Raw genomic sequence first — 22459 nt, 5'->3', positions numbered from 1 at the left:
TATTTGTATTATGAAAATGGAAATAGAAACAAAGGAACCAAAACAATATATATACACACATGATACAATATTTATGTGGTGAAAACCCTTCTGGGGTAGGAAAAAGTCAAGGGAAAAATATACAACTTTATTCCATGTAAAAAATGGATGTATATATGCGTTATTGAGTCTTGTCCTTCTTGGAGTGGTCTCAGAGTCTTGATCTCCTTAGAGTTTGCATACACCCTAATTTGCAAAACCCTTGTTGTCAGCTCCAAATTGGTGGTAGTGTGTCCGTTGAATGATCCTCTTAACTATGGGAAGGTTGTAGTTGATGTAGTTTCTGTATCTCCTCTGCACCTTTGTCTATTTATGCTCATTTGGTTGTTTACTTGACTCTTTTATATCACTTGGCTACAATGGTGATAATCATTTTGACCTAAAGTTCCACACACTGCATGGCCACCATTTTATACAAGCTGAAGAATACACAGAAACTTCATTGTTACCTGAGATGGGCTCTTATTATAATTGAGTGGAGACCTGAAATAGAATTTTTGGGTGAAATTGTAACTTATTTCTTCCTATTCTTATACTTCAAAAACAGTTTAACTTCTCAAGGTAAAAACATTAGATATTGGATTACAATGCACATTATTCTTTGTGACTTTATAGGAAAATAGAATGGCTACATGGAATATTGTTCTATCTTTTAGATTGTCTAGTTTAGTCTGATTTGATAGAAAAATTGAGGGGATACATGGAGATATCATTCTCTTTTAGATTCTCTGGTTTAGCTGGCATGTTGCTTCAACACTGTTATTTACAATGTACATTGTCCACTTCCAATAGACATGTAAATGGTTGATAAGAGGGAATGCATCTTTGATACTATTTCAATGCATTTTTGTCGTGGGTTTTTTTCAGGCCATGCCTGAGTTACAAGATGAGGACAAAACCTTGATTTTTTAAACTGAAATTTATTCATTTTGGGCTTTTGTTTGATTATTGTTGCATGTTGAAGGAAATTTTGCAAAAGAATTATCGGTGTTAAACAGATTGTACCATATGCTGCAGATTTTATTCACAAGACTATGCGGACTTCCGCAGAATGCCTCTCAATAAAATAGCCATTGCTCTTGCAGAAAGTGGAAAAATTGGGGCTTTAAACTTATTATTCAATCGGCATAGCTATTCTTTAGCACCTTTCATCTTGCAAATTCTAAATGCATTTCCTGAAACCATTCCTGTCCACAACTATGATCAGTTGCTGCCTGGGTTATCTCCGCCAAAAAATGCAGGAACATTTAGGGATGAAGATTGGGTTGAGAATCAAGAAATGTTGTCCTTCATTGAGAGCCATTCACCAGAACAACATGATGACATTGATCTTAGAATGAGCACAGAAAATATGGTGAAACTACATCGTGGACTGGTCTGGCCATCTGCTTCGGAAATTGTTGAATGGTACAAAGAACGAGCAAGGGCTATAGACAAAGTGAGTGGGCAACTGGAGAATTCTCTTTCTTTGGTGGACATTGGTCAGCACAAAGGAATACTAGAGTTGAGAGGTCTTTTAGAAGATATCTCTGATTTATATCATGTTGTGTTTTCTGGTATTGATAACAGTCACAACACTTTAAAGGACATTGATTTAAGTCTTAGTACATGGGAACAGCTTAATGAGTATGAGAAGTTTAAGATAATGCTCGATGGATTCAGTGAAACCACAGTAGTAGAAAGGTTGAGGGAGCTGGCCATACCATTCATGCATCGGAAGCTCGGCACAAATAATATAATTGTGAAAGATGATTCTTTAAATGATCAATCAGTGAATTTGTCAGCCTCTGAATTGCATTCAGAGACATATCTAGTTAGATGGCTGAAAGAAATTGCAGAGGATAATCAACTGGAACTCTGCTCTGTGATTATAGAGGAAGGATGCAAGTGTGCAGATGTGAATTGGTTTTTTAAGGATGAAACTGAAATGATAGAGGTAGGCCTGCACTGTATCTATACTTGTACCCACACTGACAAGTGGAGTCTCATGGCTTCTTTGTTATCTAAGCTTCCAAGGAATGGATTGAGAAGCAAACATTCGTCTGTTGTTTATGATGATTTTAGTTCTAGACAGGGATTTAGAAAAGGCTTGGAAAGAGTGCTTGGACAGTCTTCTGGTAGTGTATCATCAAATTCAAAGGTTGTCATGAGTCCACTGTTTTTTGATGAAGAGGATTCTAGTCATCCAACCACAAGCAGAAATCGCGATGTCTGTGATAGGGAGGAGAAAGGGGTGGAGGTTCTTGAAAACTTGGAGAAGAGATTGAGAGTGGCTGAGGACCATGTTGAAGTAGGAAGGCTATTGACAAATTATCAGGTGTGTACTTGTGTTTCCTATGTAACCATAAATGGTTCCTTTAAATTGATGAAAATATTTATTTAGGAATAAGATTTTGAACCTCTACTTTATTAACCAGCTAGCCATATAATATTATAGACTGTGAAAAGGTGGATCCATATTGTTATATACCTTTGTAGATTAATTGAACATTGTTGATGGAAGATATTTAAACTTTTGATTAACTACAAAATCAATGGTTTAATATTTCACCTACAGTTTATTTTAACAGGTGCATTATCTCCTTCTGGGCTGTGACTTTTGGCTTAGATGCCATGACTGAGGGATATCTTTTTCATTAAACTGAACCAGCACTTATGCCTAGTCTTTTATATTGGGATATACTACACCCAAAATTAAATGTTTTTTATCTGATTCAGGATTTAACATTTGTACATCTATAAAAATGTAAGATGTTTCTTAGGGATTTGAACACAGTTTCCATTATGAAAGTGTTGCTGATTTACTACTTGAGCTCATCCCATCTGACAATTTACATACAACACTAGACACATGGGAAGCATAAGTGCATTGATCCGTTGGAATGTAAAAGCAGATCCAAACTGCATAAGAGTATACTGCATCTAAATTTGTTTATCTTAATATCTAATTTCCTTAAAAAGGTATGCGTAGATGAATTTCACAGTTGCCAGTACATTTGGATCTTAGACATCTAGTTCTGGTGATATGTTCTTTACATAAAAGCACATGCTCCAGAGAAAATGCTTACTATTACACCCACATCACTTTGATGAGTAAATGCTAAACTTACTGGATGCTAGTGTAAGCTTATGTATATATTTTTTGTTTACATCGTTAGATATTAGATTCCAAAAATGTTGTAAAAACCAATAGAAAGCAAAATATTATTATTTTATTAGATATTAGGTTACCAATTACAACGAGGTTCATCTCTTTGTATAGAGTTTGGAGGATGAAATCAAATAAATATGCAAAAGAGTAAACACTCATGACACACCCTAAATGCTAACAATAAAAGCAAACTAAAAATAGTAAACTCACTTAAGTCACTAAGGTTACTTTATCACAAAAGTAAGCCTTATCTTCTAGTAATCATTTAATCCATTCTAATAAAGAAAAATGAAGATAAAAATGTTGTTGCAATTATAACACTACATAGTGGTACTCAAATACATGATATTATGTCTGATTGTGAAAAGCTAAAATCTTTAAAATCTTATTTGCACTATCATATGCTACTTGAATAGTGTTTGTGCTCCCAGTCTCCCATTCCACAAGGAAAGTTTCTTGGTGAAGTAAAACAACATAATACATTAATATAACTCACAAATAACTGAATAAGCCAATAAATTGTGGATGTAATAATAACACTTAATTCCTAAAGCTATTGGTATTCTCTTATAGTCACAATTGGCTTGAGCTAACCTGCCTCCTCAAGTTGCCATATGAAGACCAAGAAGTAAGCACCTATTCAAATCAGTCACGAGGATAACCTCTTCTCCCAAGCCAAGAAACTAGGGAAGGAAAAGGCATAAAGATTAAATTCTTATTTTTATTATTTCTCAGTTGTTACTCTTTTATTTGAAAGCATACATAAGAGAAGAATTTATATAATCTAAATTCTACATCAAAACCTTTTCCTTTCTATTTTATCTCTCAAGTCTTTCCAAACTTACTCACATTTTCATTATTTCTCAGCATTTACTTTTTTATTTGAAAGCATACATAAGAGAAGAATTCTTATAATATAAATTCTACATCAAAACCTTTTCCTTTCTATTTTATCTCTCAAGTCTTTCCAAACTTCCTCACATTTTCATTATTTCTCAGCAGTTACTTTTTTATTTGAAAGCATACATAAGAGAAGAATTCTTATAATATAAATTCTGCGTTGAAATTTTTTCCTTTATATTTTATCTCTCAAGTCTCTTCAAACATCCTCCCATTTTCATAAATAGAAGGGATTTGGAAAAATGCAACAAAAGAGAAGGAAATAATGAAAAGAATTAAGTGCTTCTGTCATGTCCTCACCAAAAACTAGGTCACAACACAAACTACATCTTTAAATGGCCCTAGATCTGTCCTGAATAAACCCTAACTGACCTTAGAGAAGAGTTTTAAATCGTTTTCTAAATATTTTTTATATATATTCCCAAGGGGGACGACCCTCTAATAGCTAGTGCTCCCTTGGAAGAAGGAATAAAAGCAATAAAAATTTATAATCTGCCTTGGCCGATCTCTTAGGGAGAAGCGCCCATCCTTGGGCAAAGAAGTTTTGAAACTATAAAACCCTTTTTAATGCTAAATATTAAATAATTAAGCAATAATAAGGGTTGATCTCATGGGAAGAGACGCCCCTTGGTAAAGGGGTATGTTAGATAGGGTATAAATAAGGTTAAGTGGAGATATGAATGGAAAGTGGAAAGACAATACTCTTCTGCTCATTAGCAGGCCCGGAATTACAAAAATCAGAACAAACAAACAACAACTGGCCTAATATTGGACAGTGATGTGATTGTCTATAATTAACAGTGATCATCACCAATGTCTGTAGCAGCAGATCGATCAGAACCAGAAATAATCATATAAGCAGCAAGCCGATTTATTCAATATCATCTAAACCATTCTGGGCAAATTACGAGGTAATCCAGAAAAGGGACATTACAGCTTCTAGTTGAAACAAGAAGAGGGTTAGACATCTACAATAATGTAATTCCATCAAAGTTCATCAAAACCAGAAGAAATCCCACTGGTTGTTGTGATAAACACAAGAGTAAACTTAGAAAAATGTTGTAGCTTAGGATGGGAAGGTTTTAGGCATGAATAAGCCAAAATGAGAAAAATTTGACTCCAAGCCCTCAGCCAATCAACATAGCCTTGGATTATACCATTTGAGGTTTGAATTCCCCCCAATAGTGGATTCACAAATTTTCTTTAAACTTATGCTAGGATGGCAAGGGATGGGGGAATGTGTTTTCAGAATGGTTTGGATTGGAGGCCATTTTTTAGGGGGCGGTAGTGGACAACAATTAAAAAAGTATGGGAAATATAAAATATAGAAAATTTCAGATTTTCATATGATAGGGTTTTCGACATGTTCATTATATAACCATATTGATACAAGTCACTGCTATTGAAAATTCACGAGTCTAAATACAAATTTACATAATTTCAGTGTCTAATTGTTTGAGGTTTCATTACCAATGTGCATATACAAAAATTGAAGAGGCTGAAAGGATACAACTACAAAATGACAAAATGTAGACAACTAGATCTGTTGTTGCTATGGCTTAGCTTAAATCAAAATCAAACTTTTAATTAGAGTCATTGCGAATATGAGGGATTGCCTCATCCAGTGGAATTCCATCCAGTCCCCCTGATAACATCCCAATGTAATGTTAGAGCTTGTCAATCTTGAAGTGACAAGGTACTATGCATGGCCACCAAATCCTTTGCTTGTTGAGCTGTAAGCTTATTCCTCTTGACTAATTCATTGAAGTTGTAAGTGAACCAATTCCTCTAAGCAACGAAGAAATTGACAACTTGTGAAAGAAGACAAATGACGAGCATCCTCAACTTTGCTTCATCCTTGCCATTCTATATCCACATTCAATAGGGTTGGCTTGAGCTAATACAACCCTATTTGTCTGTCTTTGGTTTGTTAAATGTTGGACCCCAAAGATTGACAAAGTCTAGCCATAATGTTCGAAGTAAATTTGCCTCCATATTGTTTCACATCTTTTGAAGGGCCTTCATGAGCCCTTTCTTCACCTGTACATCATCAGAAGGAGGCATTCTCCCATGCCTTAATGCATACCATTTGGTATTTAGAGCATATGTTGCCATATGAAGCAAAGTGTTCATAGTGTTCCACCATTGTGTCACAATGGGCTTGATATTCTCTTTATATAATCCCAAATTAGAATACATGCTATGAATTGTTTGCTTCATCTGACCAAGTATGTTGTCAAATGTCTCATAATTTCACCAAGACTAGGAGAGTTGTACTGCAAGCATATTTGTAAATAAAAATTTCAAAAAAGAATAAAACTCAAATAATAAAGAGTGAATGTTATTACAAAAAATAGGAATAATTTACAAGTTACCTTAATAAATAAATGATTTAGTAATTCAATAATAAAATATAAAATCACTTACCTCATAATGGATCACCAATCATCATCAATGATATTTTGCTCCACACTTTTTCCTTAAGATTGTGTTAGCCTCTAGCTATCTTCCCCACTTTGGGTTAACCATCATTAATTCTAAAAGATTCTGCACCTCAAGCATCCTGTCTAATAGAATAAAATAGTTGGAATATTTAGTTTCCATGGGTTTGAATTGTTTAAGATGACACGTGAGGTTTGGTGGTTGCAAATGAACATTTGTATATCTCTCACTTCTGCCACCTCTCTTTTCACTAGTCTGTCTTTCCCATGTCTTTCAATGAGAATCAATGCATTGTTCAATGCTTGAATACATGGGGTACCAAAAATGTTCTTGTAAGAACCCTCCATCAGCATGCCAACTAACTCACACACGTGTTGAATTGGTGGCCTCTTGTACAACATTGAAGGCCTCAATCTCTCATTGAGTCCTTCAAAATTTGAAATCGTATTTTTGGATCCTTTTGCTTTAAATAAGAGCTAATCACATATGTGACAATTATTTTGATAAGTGGCTGATGTGTAATATTAGTCCACCCATCCATAATAATAGAGCAACCTGCCCTCAACCAAATTTGCCTCCTCTCTGCCATCACTAAACTTACCTTAGAATACTCTTTATCAAGAAGAGTGGTGCATAGTTTATGTTATCCAGGTCATAGTTTGAGGACTCGGACTTGGCGCAGACTTGGCAGCAATAGGACTTGGACTCGGGACTTGGCAGAAAACTCAGCTAGGACTCGACAAAGAAGAAAACTGTAGTTTTACAAAAAAAAAGAAAAGAAATTAAATGACTCAGAGAATATAGGAGTCTAATTTGATTATCAATTTGTCATAATTCAAACATTACACATGTTATATGATCTTCAAACACTCAATATTTGAAAGTTCTTCATTCAAATTTCATAATTTCATATACATAGTTTCAAATTCAAATTTATAACATCACGAGTTTATAAATGTTTACATATAATGATATGTCAAAATGAGAAAAACAACCAAATACAATCTACATATTTCTCTTTTCTCTCCTAATGTAACTCAATTTTTCAGACCTCAAATTAAAATATGAAGAAATGGACAAGAAAATGCAAAAAGAAGTGAAAAAAAAAAGTCAAAAGAAAAAAAGAATGTTTTAAAGCTGCCTCGATGTCTGACTGGATGCATGAGAGTCCTAGGTTGGGAGTTGTGAGTCCCTGCCTAGAACTTGCAAGAGTCCATGCTCAGGACTCGGCGAGTTTGTGCTTGGACTCTCCAGGGCATGGCTCGCAAATCTGTGGCACTTGGACTCAGCAAACTCCAAGACTTGTGAGTTTGACTAGTTTTGGTGATTTTTGGCAGTCTTGAAACTATGATCTAGGTCATATTAGGCACCAACAACATTTGTATCTTTGAACATGTCTTTGAACTAGAGAGGATATGCCATAGAAAATTGAGTGGCATGGGCCAAGAAAAAATTGGGAATTGAAGAATCTACCACTTTCTATGATTGCATATCAAACATCCCTACAACATGAGTAGCTCATCTTTTTCTCTTGGTAAAACCCTGTCCACTTTGAGTGTCAACATCCATAATTTGGGTAAGTAATGGCACAATAGATTGTGTGGTCTGTATTGACATTTGCTTATTTCTTGCCTCAACCTCCAAGAACAACCTAGACATCTCAACCATCTTAGCTAGGGCTATTTTTTCACTTTCTTTTATGCAAGATGACTGCAAATCCAAGTTTAGCTGCCCCTATAATCCTTGTTGCACAAATGACATAACCAAATTCTGCTTGCCCCTAAGTTGTAAAGGAGGTTTTTTAAGATTAAAGGAGTCCCTTGCATAAGTTTTTACTTTTTTAAGAGAGTGGAATCGCATTCAAATGGGTTTTTGAACCCATACTACTTGGACCACTCCCACACTTTGAAGAAACCCGTGTACCTTTACGGAGTCTTTATTGAATTTTAATCTTTTCACCTTCAATTTGAAAAGATTTGTGTAAAGAAACAATGGATAGTGAAGTTACCTCAATTGATGTAGTTTTGTTGCTCTTTTGTCTTATTCTTAGTGTTGTTCCCTTATCAATCTCCTTATTATTTTCTTTATTTGACTTCTCACAAAATGCAAAATTGCAAAATGAAGGAGTTTTTTTCGTTTTTATGTGTTATTGTCTTTGTTGTAGTGTTAGGGTTATTGTAAAGAGGTTTTGGGGTTTTGTGGTGCTAGCTGTCCTTGAGAAATTTGGTGGGATGTCTACAAATCCTTTAGCTGTCTTGGTGATGTCTAGTTGTCACCTGCAGCCTAGAGTACCAGGACTGCGTTTGAAAAGAACATAAAAATGAGAAAGGACATCTGACTAGGTCTGCTCTGTTTGCCTTGTTGTTTCTGAGGTATACTGGAAATGTTGTATAAATTTATTTTGTAGCAGTCAGTTGGGGACATTTCCTATCTGTCCTCGTGTCTCCAAAACATCTTGAGTGTGTGGATGAGTAGAAATACCCAAGGGGTTCATGCCCATGGAACATACCTTTAAAATCCATGAAGTCTTGCTAGTATGAATGGTGGAAGAATGATGGCGATTTTTTTCTCTATATCCTTTCAAATTCCAAGAATGGCAAATCCCCATTCTCCCAGCTGCTAAAATGTTGAATTTCCTCTTAATGTTGTAATTGCAATTTTCTTGAGTCTTAGTGTTTCTTATTAAAGGATGGCTTCTTCAATAGAGATAATTTTAGATGTCTCATTTCCAATATTTTGGGTGAAATCTGCATTAAAGATGTAGCTCCAGTGCTAAGATTAGGTTCTGAATTTTATCCTTTTTTTTGTAAAATGATGTTTGAATTCAGTAACTTCCCTGAAAGCTATTTTGGCGCAAGTGTGGGAATTTTTCTGCCATTGTTGCTCAAGCAACGGTGTAAATTGACTTCCAATGCATTTTCATGTTTTTTTTGAATTTGAATGTGGAACATTCTTGTGCACATTCTGTCATGTCTTTTGCACAGGCAGCCTGTTTGAATAGTCAGAAGAGGCCAAATTCCAGGTTCAGTTTTGCTGCCACTTTATAAATTGTTGGAAAGATCTTGACATATAGATCAAAATTTTGGCATTCCTATGGCTTAACTTTGCTTCTTGTTTCTATAGTAGCCTCTGCTCCCATCAACTCATTTCCCTGCAAGGTCTTATATATTCCTATCACTGTAATGTCCCCTGTTTAGCCTGTTGTTGTTTTTGGATGGTTTAGCCTATTCTTGGCCCTCGTAGGCTAAGGCAGTTGGTTAGAGGGACTCAGTTTATAGAGCAGAGGCTTATTCCCATCCATAGTTCAGCTTTGGCCTTCGTTGGACTCAATTCTACACACTTACTATTTATAGTAAGTCAATGGTTGATAGAGATGTACCCTTACTATTTTTAGTATGGCAGATGGATGCAGTGGTTGACTCCCTGGTTCAGACGGGATCGAGAAATAATGAGTATTTATGGAGTTATGTTATTTTAATTATTAATAAAGTAATACTTTATTAATAATTAATCATTAAAGGCATATTATAAAGTTATTAAAGTCACTTTATGTGCAATGGGGCCATGACCCTCAGTTAAGTGACTTAAAGACTTAAAGTGCAATTAATCATTTTTAATATTTGAGGCCTATTTATTGATGCGTTTGATAAAGTCAAATGATAAATATAAAATATCATTTTAAATGATATTAATGTGCATCTAATAATTCAAGTCTTGGGCACCCACATGAGGATATTAAATAAAGTAGTTATGCAAACCCTAAAGTGGATTTGAAAGTGGATTTAAATGCTATTAAGGAGATTGAGGTTATAAAAAGACTTAAAAATCAAATGCTTTTTCATTCTTGAAGATTACAAGCTTGTGCTTATTGATATGAGAGCTGTGTGTAGAAATACACAAGGGTTTCAGTCATTTTCAGCATTGGAGAATGAAAACTCTTCAGTGTTTGTACAATTTTGAGGCTGTGAGATACCAACTGAGATTATTGCCTGATTGTGGGCTTCATCTAGGAGTCCAATTTGTGCTAACAGGTGAAAGATTTCATCTAGGGTTTGAAGGATTGGAAGGTATATCTATAGCAGACCTGGAGATTCATATTGGCTGCCATTGCACATCATTTAATTGACAGATTATATACATTGTAGAGTGGAGACCATCATTTGCAGCAGGCATTTTACATAGCAGGTTCTCTAATTTTGTTGTCATAAGTTTTGGGAATTACATGCTATATCATTGTAACCATTTGGTGTGAGAATAATTGATAAAAGACTTCATTATGCTGCTGCCATACAATTTCTAGTTTGCATGCCAAGTGTTTGATGATTTGTCAAGCAGCTGTAGTTATTATTTTTAGTCACTTATATGCATGCTAATAGTCAAAACCAGTTGGCATATCATTTCTATGACATTGTTAGTCAATCTTTCATGGTTAGAGGCATTCAAAAACATCAATCGCAGCATACAAGAACGAAACAGTACAAACAGAAACTCATAACAGCAAGTTTAGACATTGTATGCAAAGTGTTCGACAATAGTCCTTGAGGGTTTAATCAGCAACTTGAGGTCAGATTAGTCAAGGGATATTACAATCACCTCAGCTGGTTCATTTAAGAACATATTATAATATACATTTAAAATTTTAAATTAAAAGCATTAGAATGTTCTCATATATTTATAAAATGATATATAAAAAGGTATAAATGCATCGTTTAAAATGAATTGCAGATTGATCAATTAAGCACGGGATAGTTTTGATTAGAATGTATCAAATACAATTTATGGTGTCTATCAAATGAGAATTCTCAACACTGCATCCATCTCATTTTAAATAATACTAATGTGCAAAATGTGTCTAGTAAAGTAGAACTAAAATGGTTAGTTTAAGGTGCTACTTAGTGGGGTACTACAATTGAGATGAGTTTGTGTGCTTCAAAATCTCATTCTTGGACAGGTTAAACTATCTGACAACTGCCTCTGAAAAAATTAACAATTATTTTTTTTGCATTTTCCATGCATTGTTTCTTTCTTGTGGTTTTGGTATTAAATTTGTTTTCCTACTTGCTAGTGATTGGGGAGTGCATTTTAATTTGTACTTTTTGGGAGAACATAAAACAGAACAGCATGTAAAGATAAACTTTTCTTCAAGTTAGAAGGGAAAGCTTCCTTGTAACTAAAAACTCAATTAAAACCCTAGAACTTTAGAAAATGACTTAGCTTTTTAGAATGTGTACAAGTTAGATCCCTGGGTTTTGAGCCCATGTTGCTAACAATCTGAAGAAATTGCCTATCTTTTTAGTTCTTGAGTAAGGGCACAATGCTTATCAACATTTCTACTCAATGTGAGAATTTTTAAATCTTTCATCATAAAGAAAACAACCTAAACAACTAAGAGACACATTCATTCGCCTAAAAGTAAAGATTAAAAACACGAGTAGAACATAAACGTTGAATCGGATTAAACACAAACAAGATATTATGAATTGAATATGGAGATTTGTTTATGAATCAACAAAGTCCAAATCATTAATTACTGCAATGCAAAGCCTGTATTAAATATCAGTAACTACTCAATTTTGAATTTACACAACCAAAAATCACAAAAAACACATATCAGGCTTGAACAACAGTTTCAGCTGCAGGTAGGCATATTCCATCAAATCTAAGTGTGTGAATAGTACTTGTTTATATGTGTTGACAATGTTTTGCATGATAGATAAATATAAAGTCCAATGAAGTTCCTTTGCTAGAAATGATTTGCTTGCACACAAAGCAAGCCTTCAAAACAAATTGTCTTATAATAAGAAATATTGAAAGAGAAAGTCTTTAAATAGATCTATAAAATCGTCTCAATATAGCTATCCTTTCAAAAATGGTAATAATTAAAAGTAGTTGCGCCCAAATATAGCCCAAGTTAAAATTAGTCAATATGGTGTGTGTTAGCTCCTCTCAGTACTTATGATGCAACACCTTTTTTAATGACCACTATGAATTCTTAGTAGAATCTTGAAAGTGATAACTTGCCAAACAATCTTGATGACTTGAATCATAAAACCTTTTCATTGTTTGTTCTCTTTGCAGTTTGGGAAACCTTGTTGTTTCAAAACCCTAAGCCCTATTACATATGACCATGATAGGTTATCCTTAAAATCACTGCATGATGATCTTGAAATCCTTCGAATGACAATTGAAGGAAATGATAACTTCTTTATGTTTGCTAATTTAAACCCTGATTGACTTATGCCAAATCTATGAACTTAGTGTCATGAAATTCTGCTCTAGGTGTTGAAAAGATGAATTCAATGTTTGGAAACTGCAACAAAACTTAAAGAACGTTCTGCAATGAAACTTCATTCATCTGCTGCTAACAATCAGCAAGATGTTGGGAAACTTTGTCAAATAGCATCCTTCCTTGCTACCTATGAAAGCCTTTCTGATCAATGATAAATATTACAGCGCTAAATGTTTTTTGGAGGATGAAGAAGCTTAAATGAATTTTTTTTCTGCTCTCTCACATAGGCATGCTATTTTGGTCCCAAATGTATGACTTCTATGTGTTTTCACTTAAAAATTGCACTCTTTTATGCAAAAGTGTGCTTTGGGCCTCTGTGGACGACTTTTTGTGTTTTGTCACTAAAATTTACCCCATCATTGCAAAGGGTGTGTGCTATCACTGTTTAACACTTTTCCTTGATGTTTTCATGTTATAACATGTTTCTTAGACAAACTGTAATGTCCCCAGTTTGAAATAGAATTTAGTAATAAATAATAATAAAATTTAAATATTAAAAATTAAATTAAAATATAAAAGAATATAATTAAATATAATTAATTAAAATTTAATTAAGTTAATGAATGGTCAAAAGACATGGAAGGAAAAGTTGTGACTCCCTCAACAATGAGATATAAAAGGGAGAAGAGAACCTCATTTGAGAGGGGAAATCGGAAGCGCACATCTGATTTAAACAAGAAGTGCAGATCTGATTATGAAAGGTTATGTCCCTTTCAAAGGGCAGAAATAATGAAGAGTTGCACTCTTTCAAAAGGTGCTAATGGTGAAAGGGGGCGTCTCTTGCCAAAGGGCATGCATGATGAAGAGGTGTGACCTCTCTCACATTGAGAGATATAAAGCTAAGGAATCAAAGCATCCAATAATATCTTATGTTACCCCAAGTTTCCGGGACGGGGGGACAGGGGGACGGGGAAACGGGTTTCCGGGATGTTTTTTTTTTCGCTCGGAATAGGGGGCGGCAGGGGACGGCTATATATATATATATATATATGAATACTGAAATTTAATAATAGCAAGTAGCAACATAATAACATTTATAAATTAGAGTCTTGATTCTAATTCTAATTATGTAATATAATATACTAATATCATTGATCATTCATTGAATCATCATAAAACTAAGAACATAGCATCAAACGAATAAGATTAAGAACATAGGATAGCATCATGAATCAAATAAGAGTTCAAATTTCAATTTCATGCATTCATAGATATAATTCATTGAAACAATGAGAAGTTACACTATCATCACTACCATCACCCCGACTGCCGTCACTCATGTTTAATGAGAATCAAATAAGAGTTCAAATTTCAATTTCATGCATTCATAGATATAATTCATTGAAACAATGAGAAGTTACACTATCATCACTACCATCACCCCGACTGCCGTCACTCATGTTTAATGAGTGGGTCTACTAATAATATATATAATGCAAGCTCAAAATTCTAAAATATAATGAAAAAAATTAAAAAAATAAATCAGATTTTTTTCTTTCAAACTGTGAAAAAAAAATAAAAAAATAAAAAATGGGAAGTATGGACTTACCTTCAATGCTCCAAATCTGATACAAATCCAAATAATCTTGCTGTTCAAATTTCAAACCCTAGCCACTTTCCAACTTTCCACTTCCCTTGGTATAATTTTTTTGTTATGTTCAAGCCCTAGTCTGCTTGAACTTGTCCTTCCGTCTGCAAACTGCTGTCCTTCTGTCTGCAGACTGTCGTGCGTTTGATTTTCTTTTTACTTATGCGTGACTGTCCCATATGATATGGCCGGTGATAATAATAAAGTTAATAAACCTATTAACTTTTCTTCAGACTATAGATTATAAATTATAATTTATTAAATTTATAATTTATTAATTTGTAATTTTTTTTAATAGTCCCTGGGGAAAATGTTGACCGTCCCTAAGTTTCTGGGACGGTTTCCGGAAATTTTTGGGGATCGGGGATGGCTGGGAAACGTTTCCGGCTGTCCCCAAGTCCTCGGGACGGTTTCTGAAACAGGTGCCTTGAAGCCAGAAACGCGTTTCCGGGTAACATAGGTAATATCACCATGGATTGGATCAGATCAGAACTGTTATTAAGTTGCAGGCAGTAACATCCTTGTCTTGGTGGTATGCATGGGGATGTGTTTAATAATTATGCTTAATATATGAAGCCTAATAATGTTCTTATGCAGAATTAATAGTAATATTAATATGGACTGCAATATGTATGATAGTCATACTTAATTTCATATATATTCATAATACATAAATAATTAGTACACTTATAGTCTAAATCATTTTATTACTATCAGTATTTAAGAAGATGGTAATGAGATGTTCCAAAGAGGGGCAGTCTAAATCCAAGCAATAGGTTAAGTCCCAAGATAGGGTGGGGATCAGCGACCCATAAGCCTTGAGGGTATAGACCCAAGATAGGTAAGGGCTTGGATCTGTAAACTTTGAGGGAACCTATTGTATTTGGTCTCTAAGCGCTTTGGTAATATACATAGACCCTTCTCCCTTAAACTGAAGTAGTAGCAGGGTCTGATAGCTATATTAAGAGCTATCAATAATGAAATTAATGATCTAATGAGGAAAATAAATAAGCACTTGTTAATAACTAATAAGCTGAAGAATATCAATGACTAGCTTCATGATTAGTCTTTCAATCAATTTTAGTATATTGAAATAGATTAATTATGTTAATTAGGTAGGGGACATTACACAAACTGCACTGTTTTTGAGTCCTTATGAAATTTATCATCTATTTTTATGGTTACCAAAGTGGTTAGGCACACTCCTAGGGTTTTCACACATTTTTTCTTCTAATTTGATGTTCACTTAATCTATTATTCAAGTGTGTTATTTCGAATCTCCATGCATGTTTGTTATGTTTTGATATTCATGTAAGTGAATGAGGTGTACTATTTGAGCCTTGGTCTCCACTTTTGCTATATATTGATGTTCATTTTTCTATCATAGTGAAAAATGCTCCCTATTGTGACTTAAGTGACTTTTTGTTGTAATTTGACATTGGACAACTCAGGCACTTTTTTTTAGCTTAAATGGCTTTTTGTTCTAATTTTAAGTTGACATTGTAGAACTTATGCACTTTTTCACTTAAGTTACGTTTTGTCTACTCTAATTTCATATTGACATTTTCACTTATGTCACTTTTAATTCTAATTTTAAGTTGATAGTGGACAACTTATGCACTTTTTCTACAGGTGACTTGAGTGTGCTTTTGAGATCCTTTTGCAAATTTCTGACAACTTAAAGCTCAAAGTGACTCCCCCTTGTCTAGGTGCACCCCAAGGAACTTTATGTACTGTTTCCTTCACTTTTTCCACTGAAATTGGATCACTCAGTGCATTGACTTGCTCTAATGGATTGAATGGAGCACTTTGATGCCTTAGACCATTTGGAATTTCCCTCCTTGTGCTAGTGTTGATCTTTTCCTTATGTGGTGCATTATTAAACTCCTTTTGTTAGCCTTGCAAAGACACTAGCTAGCAATGACAAAAACAACCTTCATGACTGTGGAAGGCAAGGACTGAATTGTGGTTTATAAAACGAAGAATGTCAAGCTTTTGATTCAAAAGATGACTCAATGTGAAAAAAATCCGTATGAGTGCAAGGAGATAAAATGACCCCATATAAAAAGGAACTGCTAACTGCGCACCTTAAAGGGAACTGAAGGAAAGCAAACTAACGAAGCATATTTTAGGAATTAGCTTTTGTTTTAGGTCATCCTACTATTAGAATATATGACAATTCCTCATTATCTTTTGTTTATTGTTGAACTGTTGTGCCATGTAAGTTGGATATACTGGTAGCTTATGGAAATTTAAAGCATATACTGTTTTGAGAATACCTTTTATTACCATGTTGAATGTATTTTCACATATTGATATTCTTTGATTTGCATGGTCTAGTTGAGGTTTTTAAACACTTGAAATTTATTTATAAAGGTTTCGCTGATTGATGATTTTATAATTAATCATGCTTAAATTTGTAGTTAGTGTAGTGCATATACTTAGAAATGTAAATGTAATTATTTTGAACTGTATGATGACTATTTTACTTATTTTGCATCTGATAATTATACTGATAATTTTTTCATCTTTTTTATGATTTCCTAATATATGTATCTCATCAATTTGTATGATTGTCTGCCCCTGTTTGGCATAGATCTATGCATTTATGTTCTGAATACCAACAAAGTAACCTAGTTTTGTGCTGGATATAATATGCATATTGAGATTCTAATGTTTTAAAGAATGTATTATTCAGGTTGCAAGACCAATTAAGTTTTTTCTTGAAGCTCATGGGGATGAAAAGGGAGTCAAACAGCTACTTCGTTTACTTCTTTCCAAGTTTGGGCGACGTCAACAGGGAAGAACAGATGGTGATTGGGCTCTCATGTGGCACGATATGCAGTGTTTTCAGGAAAAGGCGTTTCCGTTTCTAGACACTGAATATATGTTAATGGAATTTTGTAGAGGGTTACTAAAAGCTGGAAAGTTCTCCTTGGCAAGGAATTATTTAAACGGGATACCAAGTACGCCTTTAGCAATGGAAAAAGCAGAGAAACTTGTTCTTCAAGCAGCACGTGAATATTTTTACTCAGCTTCAACTTTGGATTGCCTTGAAGTATGCTTTTGGACCTTGCATCTACAACATAGTTTACTTTATAATATTATATTAGTGATCAGTCCTGTATGGCTTTCTTTTCATGCTTTAATTATATCAGGATTGTTTACTCTAAACTAGCGAGCAGTCATGTATTGCTTTCATTGCTTCTCAATGTTATCCAGTATATTCTCTTGTAACTACAGTTACTTTTGTCAAAAGCAGATGTTATTCATGTGCAGACTAAAATGGGTATGGAAGTGAGGAAGAATTGCTGCTACTGCTCCCCTCCGCTCTCTCCCTCCTCCACCCTTCCTCCTGCCCCTCCTCCTCTTGCCCCTCCCTCACCCACCCCTCTTTCTCTGCAGAAGGATATAGTAACATAGCATCTAAATATCTCATTTCGATTCTTACTTGCCTATTCAATCTAATAGGTCATTGAATTCTTTTCTTTTGTAATGTTTAAGATTTAATATTCTTACACGGTGGTTTAAGTCAAGGAAAAGTTTCTTGGAAGTATTTATTTGAATATGTTAATAGTTAAAAGTCCCGGAGTTCAGGGAATCTGTAATAATTATCATTTTTTATTGACTTCTCTTTATGATTTGTTCATGGAATCATTGTTATGCCCGATAAAGCTTTTCCCTGATATTTAAACAAAAGTACACAGTAAACATACTAAAGCTTTACATGGAAGTTTTCACTTGCATGTTCCAGAGAAAAAATTGTCAAATTTAAGACATCTTGTATGTAGCTCTTAAGATGTCTTTTGTAGACACTAAATTTTGGTTATGTTTAGAAGTTAACTGTTCTTAGAATTTGCAAAAGAAGATAAAATTGTCAAATTTAAGACATCTTGTATGGAGCTCTTAACATGTCTTTAGTAGACATTGAATTTTCGTTATATTTAAAAATTAACTGTTCTGGGTATTCATAAAGGGGTCACAAGATGGTACTAGGCCGGTCTACCATTTTCTTCTTGGTCATGTCAGTGTTATAAAGTATTCTCTGTAATGCGCTAGATACAATTTAAGCTTTTTTGGTACTTATTTTCCATGTCTTTATGTAGTGATAGATAAAGATGGTTTTAGTCTTTTAAGAACTCCCTAGTGGTGCATTGCACCCATCTCAGAATTCTTTGGCTTATTAGTTATTTGTGATTATTTTTAAACTTATTTTATTATACTCTCCTGGTAGTGTATTTGCTAAATCTTTGATTGAGGCAGATAGTCTTATACTTGTAAAGTATCATTCAGTTCAGTTTAAATAATGCTGTACATGTCAGGGCATTTATTGTCCTGTGGGAGGATTAATCGCAATTTTTGAAATATTCTGAAGCCTAAAAATTCTCAGACTTGGATTATAAATAAATTGTAAATGTTGCTTTAATGATCTTATGTTTGAGATATTTAATGTATTATATAGTTTATTACATACAGGGAAACAACTGCATAGCTAGCTGCTAGTATTTAGTCTCATCAAGGTTATGAGTACACCATATGAATAAATAGGAAACAATGTTGCTTATAATATGGACATTTTGTGTATCCTTGCGTAGTGTGAATAGTGCCTTAGTTTATTTCTACTTTATGTCATGATTTATTCAGTATTCTATAAGTATATCACTATGGGGATCTGAATGATTCTATTTTGTTTTGTTCAGTTTTCCTTTTGATTTTGGGTTCTCAGTCAAAAGAATTTCAATTCCAGAATGTATTCATTTGTTCTCTATATATGTATCAATAGATTCATAATGGTGTTATTATCTACAGATCTGGAAAGCTAAGGAGTGTTTGGATCTTTTGCCGAATAGTAAACAAGTCAAGGCTGAAGCTGATATGATGGATGCTATTACTGTTAAACTTCCAAAGTTAGGTGTATCTCTACTGCCCATGCAGTTTAGGCAGATTAGAGACCCAATGGACATAGTCAAAATGGCTGTTGTGAGTCAAACAGGGGACTATCTCAAAGTTGAAGAACTCATTGAGGTTGGAAGACTTTTAGGATTGACTTCCCCAGATGATATTGCAGTAGTAGAAGCAGCAATTGCAAGAGAAGCTGGAGCAACAGGAGATCTTCAGTTAGCTGTGGAACTTTGTCTTTCTTTGGTGAGGAAAGACCATGGGCCAATTTGGGATTTATGTGCTGCTTTAGGAAGAGGACCTGACCTTGATAAAATGGATTTCTATTCTCGCAAAGAACTTCTTGGTTTTGCTCTAGGCCACTGTGATGAAGAATCAATTGGTGAGTTACTTCATGCTTGGAAAGAAATCAACTTAGCAAATCAATGTGAGGACTTAGGAAAGGTCCTTGGGAAGAAAGTCTCGACATTATCTGATCAAGAAGCATTCATTGCATCCTTTCCTGTCACAAATGTGAAACAGATCATAGGTTTAATGGAGAGGACTGAAAGAGGGTACACTGAGAGCATTCAAGAAACTCAACATGAGGAAGCAGTTTTTAAGATTTTGAAAGATGCTCTTTCCAGTTGCACAGAAAAGTTCATTAGCAATGGGAAGTTTGATTGGGATGCACTTTTGCATGAGAATAAACGGTTTATGTCTTTTGCTGCTTTGCAACTTCCATGGCTTCTAGAACTAAACAAGACAAGTTTAGTTGACCTGAATGGACTGTCAGATAGTAGCTTTTCTATCTTTGCAAGGGATTGTTCTACCATGCGGGCACGTGCATTAGCTGCTATTCTGTACTGGCTTGGCTGTAATAACATTGTTCCGAAGGATAATCTTATTGCAAGTATTGCAAAAATGGTGATGGAGAGGTCAGATTTGAAAGATTCTGATTTGCTTGGGTGTTCCTATCTGTTAAACCTTTTAGATCCTCATTTTGGAGTGGAAGTTATTGAGGATGCTCTAAGAACAAGAAAAGAGTATGATGAGGTTCATAGTGCCATGAATATCGGATTGTTATACAGTTCTTTACATGGTTCTTCTTTTGGGACTGGTACTCCTGAACAGCGAAGGCGATTGCTGAGCAACAATTTTTGGGATTCTCATTCAACTGTTACAGGTTAAGGCTACACCCTCTGTTGTTTTTTATATTGTCAAATCCATTGTTTTCATTTTCTTTTGGTGATGGGTAAGGCTCAATGAGTTACAACATATAAGGTGGGGCCACATTTGGCTTCTGTGGAGCTGCTAAAAATTAAATTGATGCAAATTGAATGGTCCATGCTTGTAGGAGATGATACTAACCCATACTCCCAAGATATAGTTTCCATAAAGTTAAACATAAAACTAAACTACTGGTTTGGGTTTGGTACACATATTGGGAATTTTTTTGGTGGTTGGTTTTGTCCATACAGAAAACATAGAAAAATCATAAATATAGCCATTTTTGCAGCCTAAAAATAGGAATTAAATTCAGAATACCACATAAAATCATAATAGAGAAAACCACAATTAAAATTAAAATTACTTCTTCAATATCTGAAATAGCTAAAGAATTAAAATGCCAAAGAATCAAAATGTTTGGTTACTTGGGCTCCTTTAGTGAATGCCCAAAAAGAATTAAACAGAATTCCCTAAAGAAAATGATAATGTGGGACAGAGAATAATTGTGTTTGCTTTAATGATTTCTAGAACTAGATGTCCTCTATACAAGAATCATCAATGAAATGGGCTTGGTGACAAAAAGTGAGGAAAGAAAGGAAGCAGAGGAAGACATGGCTGTACACGTGATGATGCTGTTGTAATTATCTCGTCCCTTTCACAACTCTCCTTTGCACAAGAAAATGGAGGGCACCAATGTGGCTGGGATGTGTTGTGACCTAATCACACATCACCCCATTCCAGATAGGGACCCCCCTTTGCTTTTAGGCCCTTTTGGTCGTTTGGCTTTTGTTTTTGTGTGTGTTAGTGCAATCTCTTCAATCTCTCCGCGTTACGGGTGTTTGGGAGTCAGTTGGGGTTAATCTGCTTCTCTGCCAAGCGAATTCTGTGAGGTCTAGGGCCTGTTTCGTCCTTTTTTAGGGTTTTGCCTTTTGTCCTAGATTTTAGGGGTTCCTGTTAGGGTTTTGGAAAAAACTAAGCATACGACTGGAGTCGGGACCCTTTAGGGGACCTCCCAGCAAAATTTGAGCCCAAACGAAGTAACTTTCTATTTTTAGAAAGTCCCTATTTTTTAGGGATTTTTCCGAGTCCCAGAATGTTGCCATTTTGCCAAAAATCAAACTTACTATTTTTAGTAATTTCTATTTTTAGTAAATTTCTATTTTTAGTAAGTCATCTTGCGCCCTGTCTTGGGCTCTAACTCTAACATTTTGGAAAGTTTCTATTTCGAGAAAGTCTATTTGTGGCAGGATCAGGCTAGCAGGCAACAGAGAGTCAACATGCACAATCACCTCTAAATCTGGAAAGTTGAAAGCAGACAGGTAGGGGTCTAAAATGGCTAAATCTGAAGAATCATCCCTGAAGTGGAAGGTCAAAATATTCTAAGTCTGGAAGTCATTCACAAGCAAGAAATTCCGCCTCTCCATGGACATGGCCAAAATGCGCCCAAGTCAGGGCTGGGGCGCCAAAATCAAGAATGCATTCACAAGTGCAATTTTCCGCCTCTCCATGGACATGGCCAAAATGCGCCCAGGTCAGGTCTGGGGCGCTGAAACCAAGGAGTCATTCACAAGTGCAATTTTCTGCTTCTCCATGGACATGTGTAAAATGCGCCTAGGTTAGGTCTGGGGCGTTGAAATCAAGAATGCATTCACAACTGCAATTTTCCACCTCTCCATGGACAGAGTCAAAATGCGCCCAAGCCAGGTCTGGGGCGCTGAAACCAAGGATTCATTCACAAGCACAATTTTCTGCCTCTCCATGGACAGAGCAAAAATGCGCCCAAGTTTGGTTTGGGGCGCTGAAATCATGAAGGCATTCACAAGTGGAGAATTCATGAATCCCTGGCATGGTAAAATTTCACCCAAAAAGAAAAACTTGAAATTTTGCCTAAGGCACGAAATCCAAGGAGTCAGGAAAGAGAAAAAAGCAGAAATTCCCCTCG

At 35.0% G+C, this 22459-nt stretch overlaps 1 protein-coding gene across 3 annotated transcripts in view; it reads left to right on the top strand.

The window, feature by feature from the left end:
* The window catches only part of LOC131050748 (MAG2-interacting protein 2), a 97721-nt gene that overhangs the window by 40007 nt on the left and 35255 nt on the right, over positions 1 to 22459 (top strand). For all 3 annotated transcript variants that reach the window (XM_057984998.2, XM_057985002.2, XM_057985001.2), the window contains exons 8-10: positions 1057 to 2356; positions 17108 to 17467; positions 19219 to 20473. In XM_057984998.2, coding sequence (XP_057840981.2) covers positions 1057 to 2356; positions 17108 to 17467; positions 19219 to 20473 — 2915 coding nt within the window. The remainder of the gene's footprint in view (positions 1 to 1056; positions 2357 to 17107; positions 17468 to 19218; positions 20474 to 22459) is intronic.

Source organism: Cryptomeria japonica, chromosome 5 (genome assembly GCF_030272615.1).
Source record: "Cryptomeria japonica chromosome 5, Sugi_1.0, whole genome shotgun sequence".
NCBI lineage: Eukaryota > Viridiplantae > Streptophyta > Pinopsida > Cupressales > Cupressaceae > Cryptomeria > Cryptomeria japonica.
Note: the sequence above shows the minus strand (reverse complement) of the source record. Positions and strands in the feature narration are given on the sequence as shown.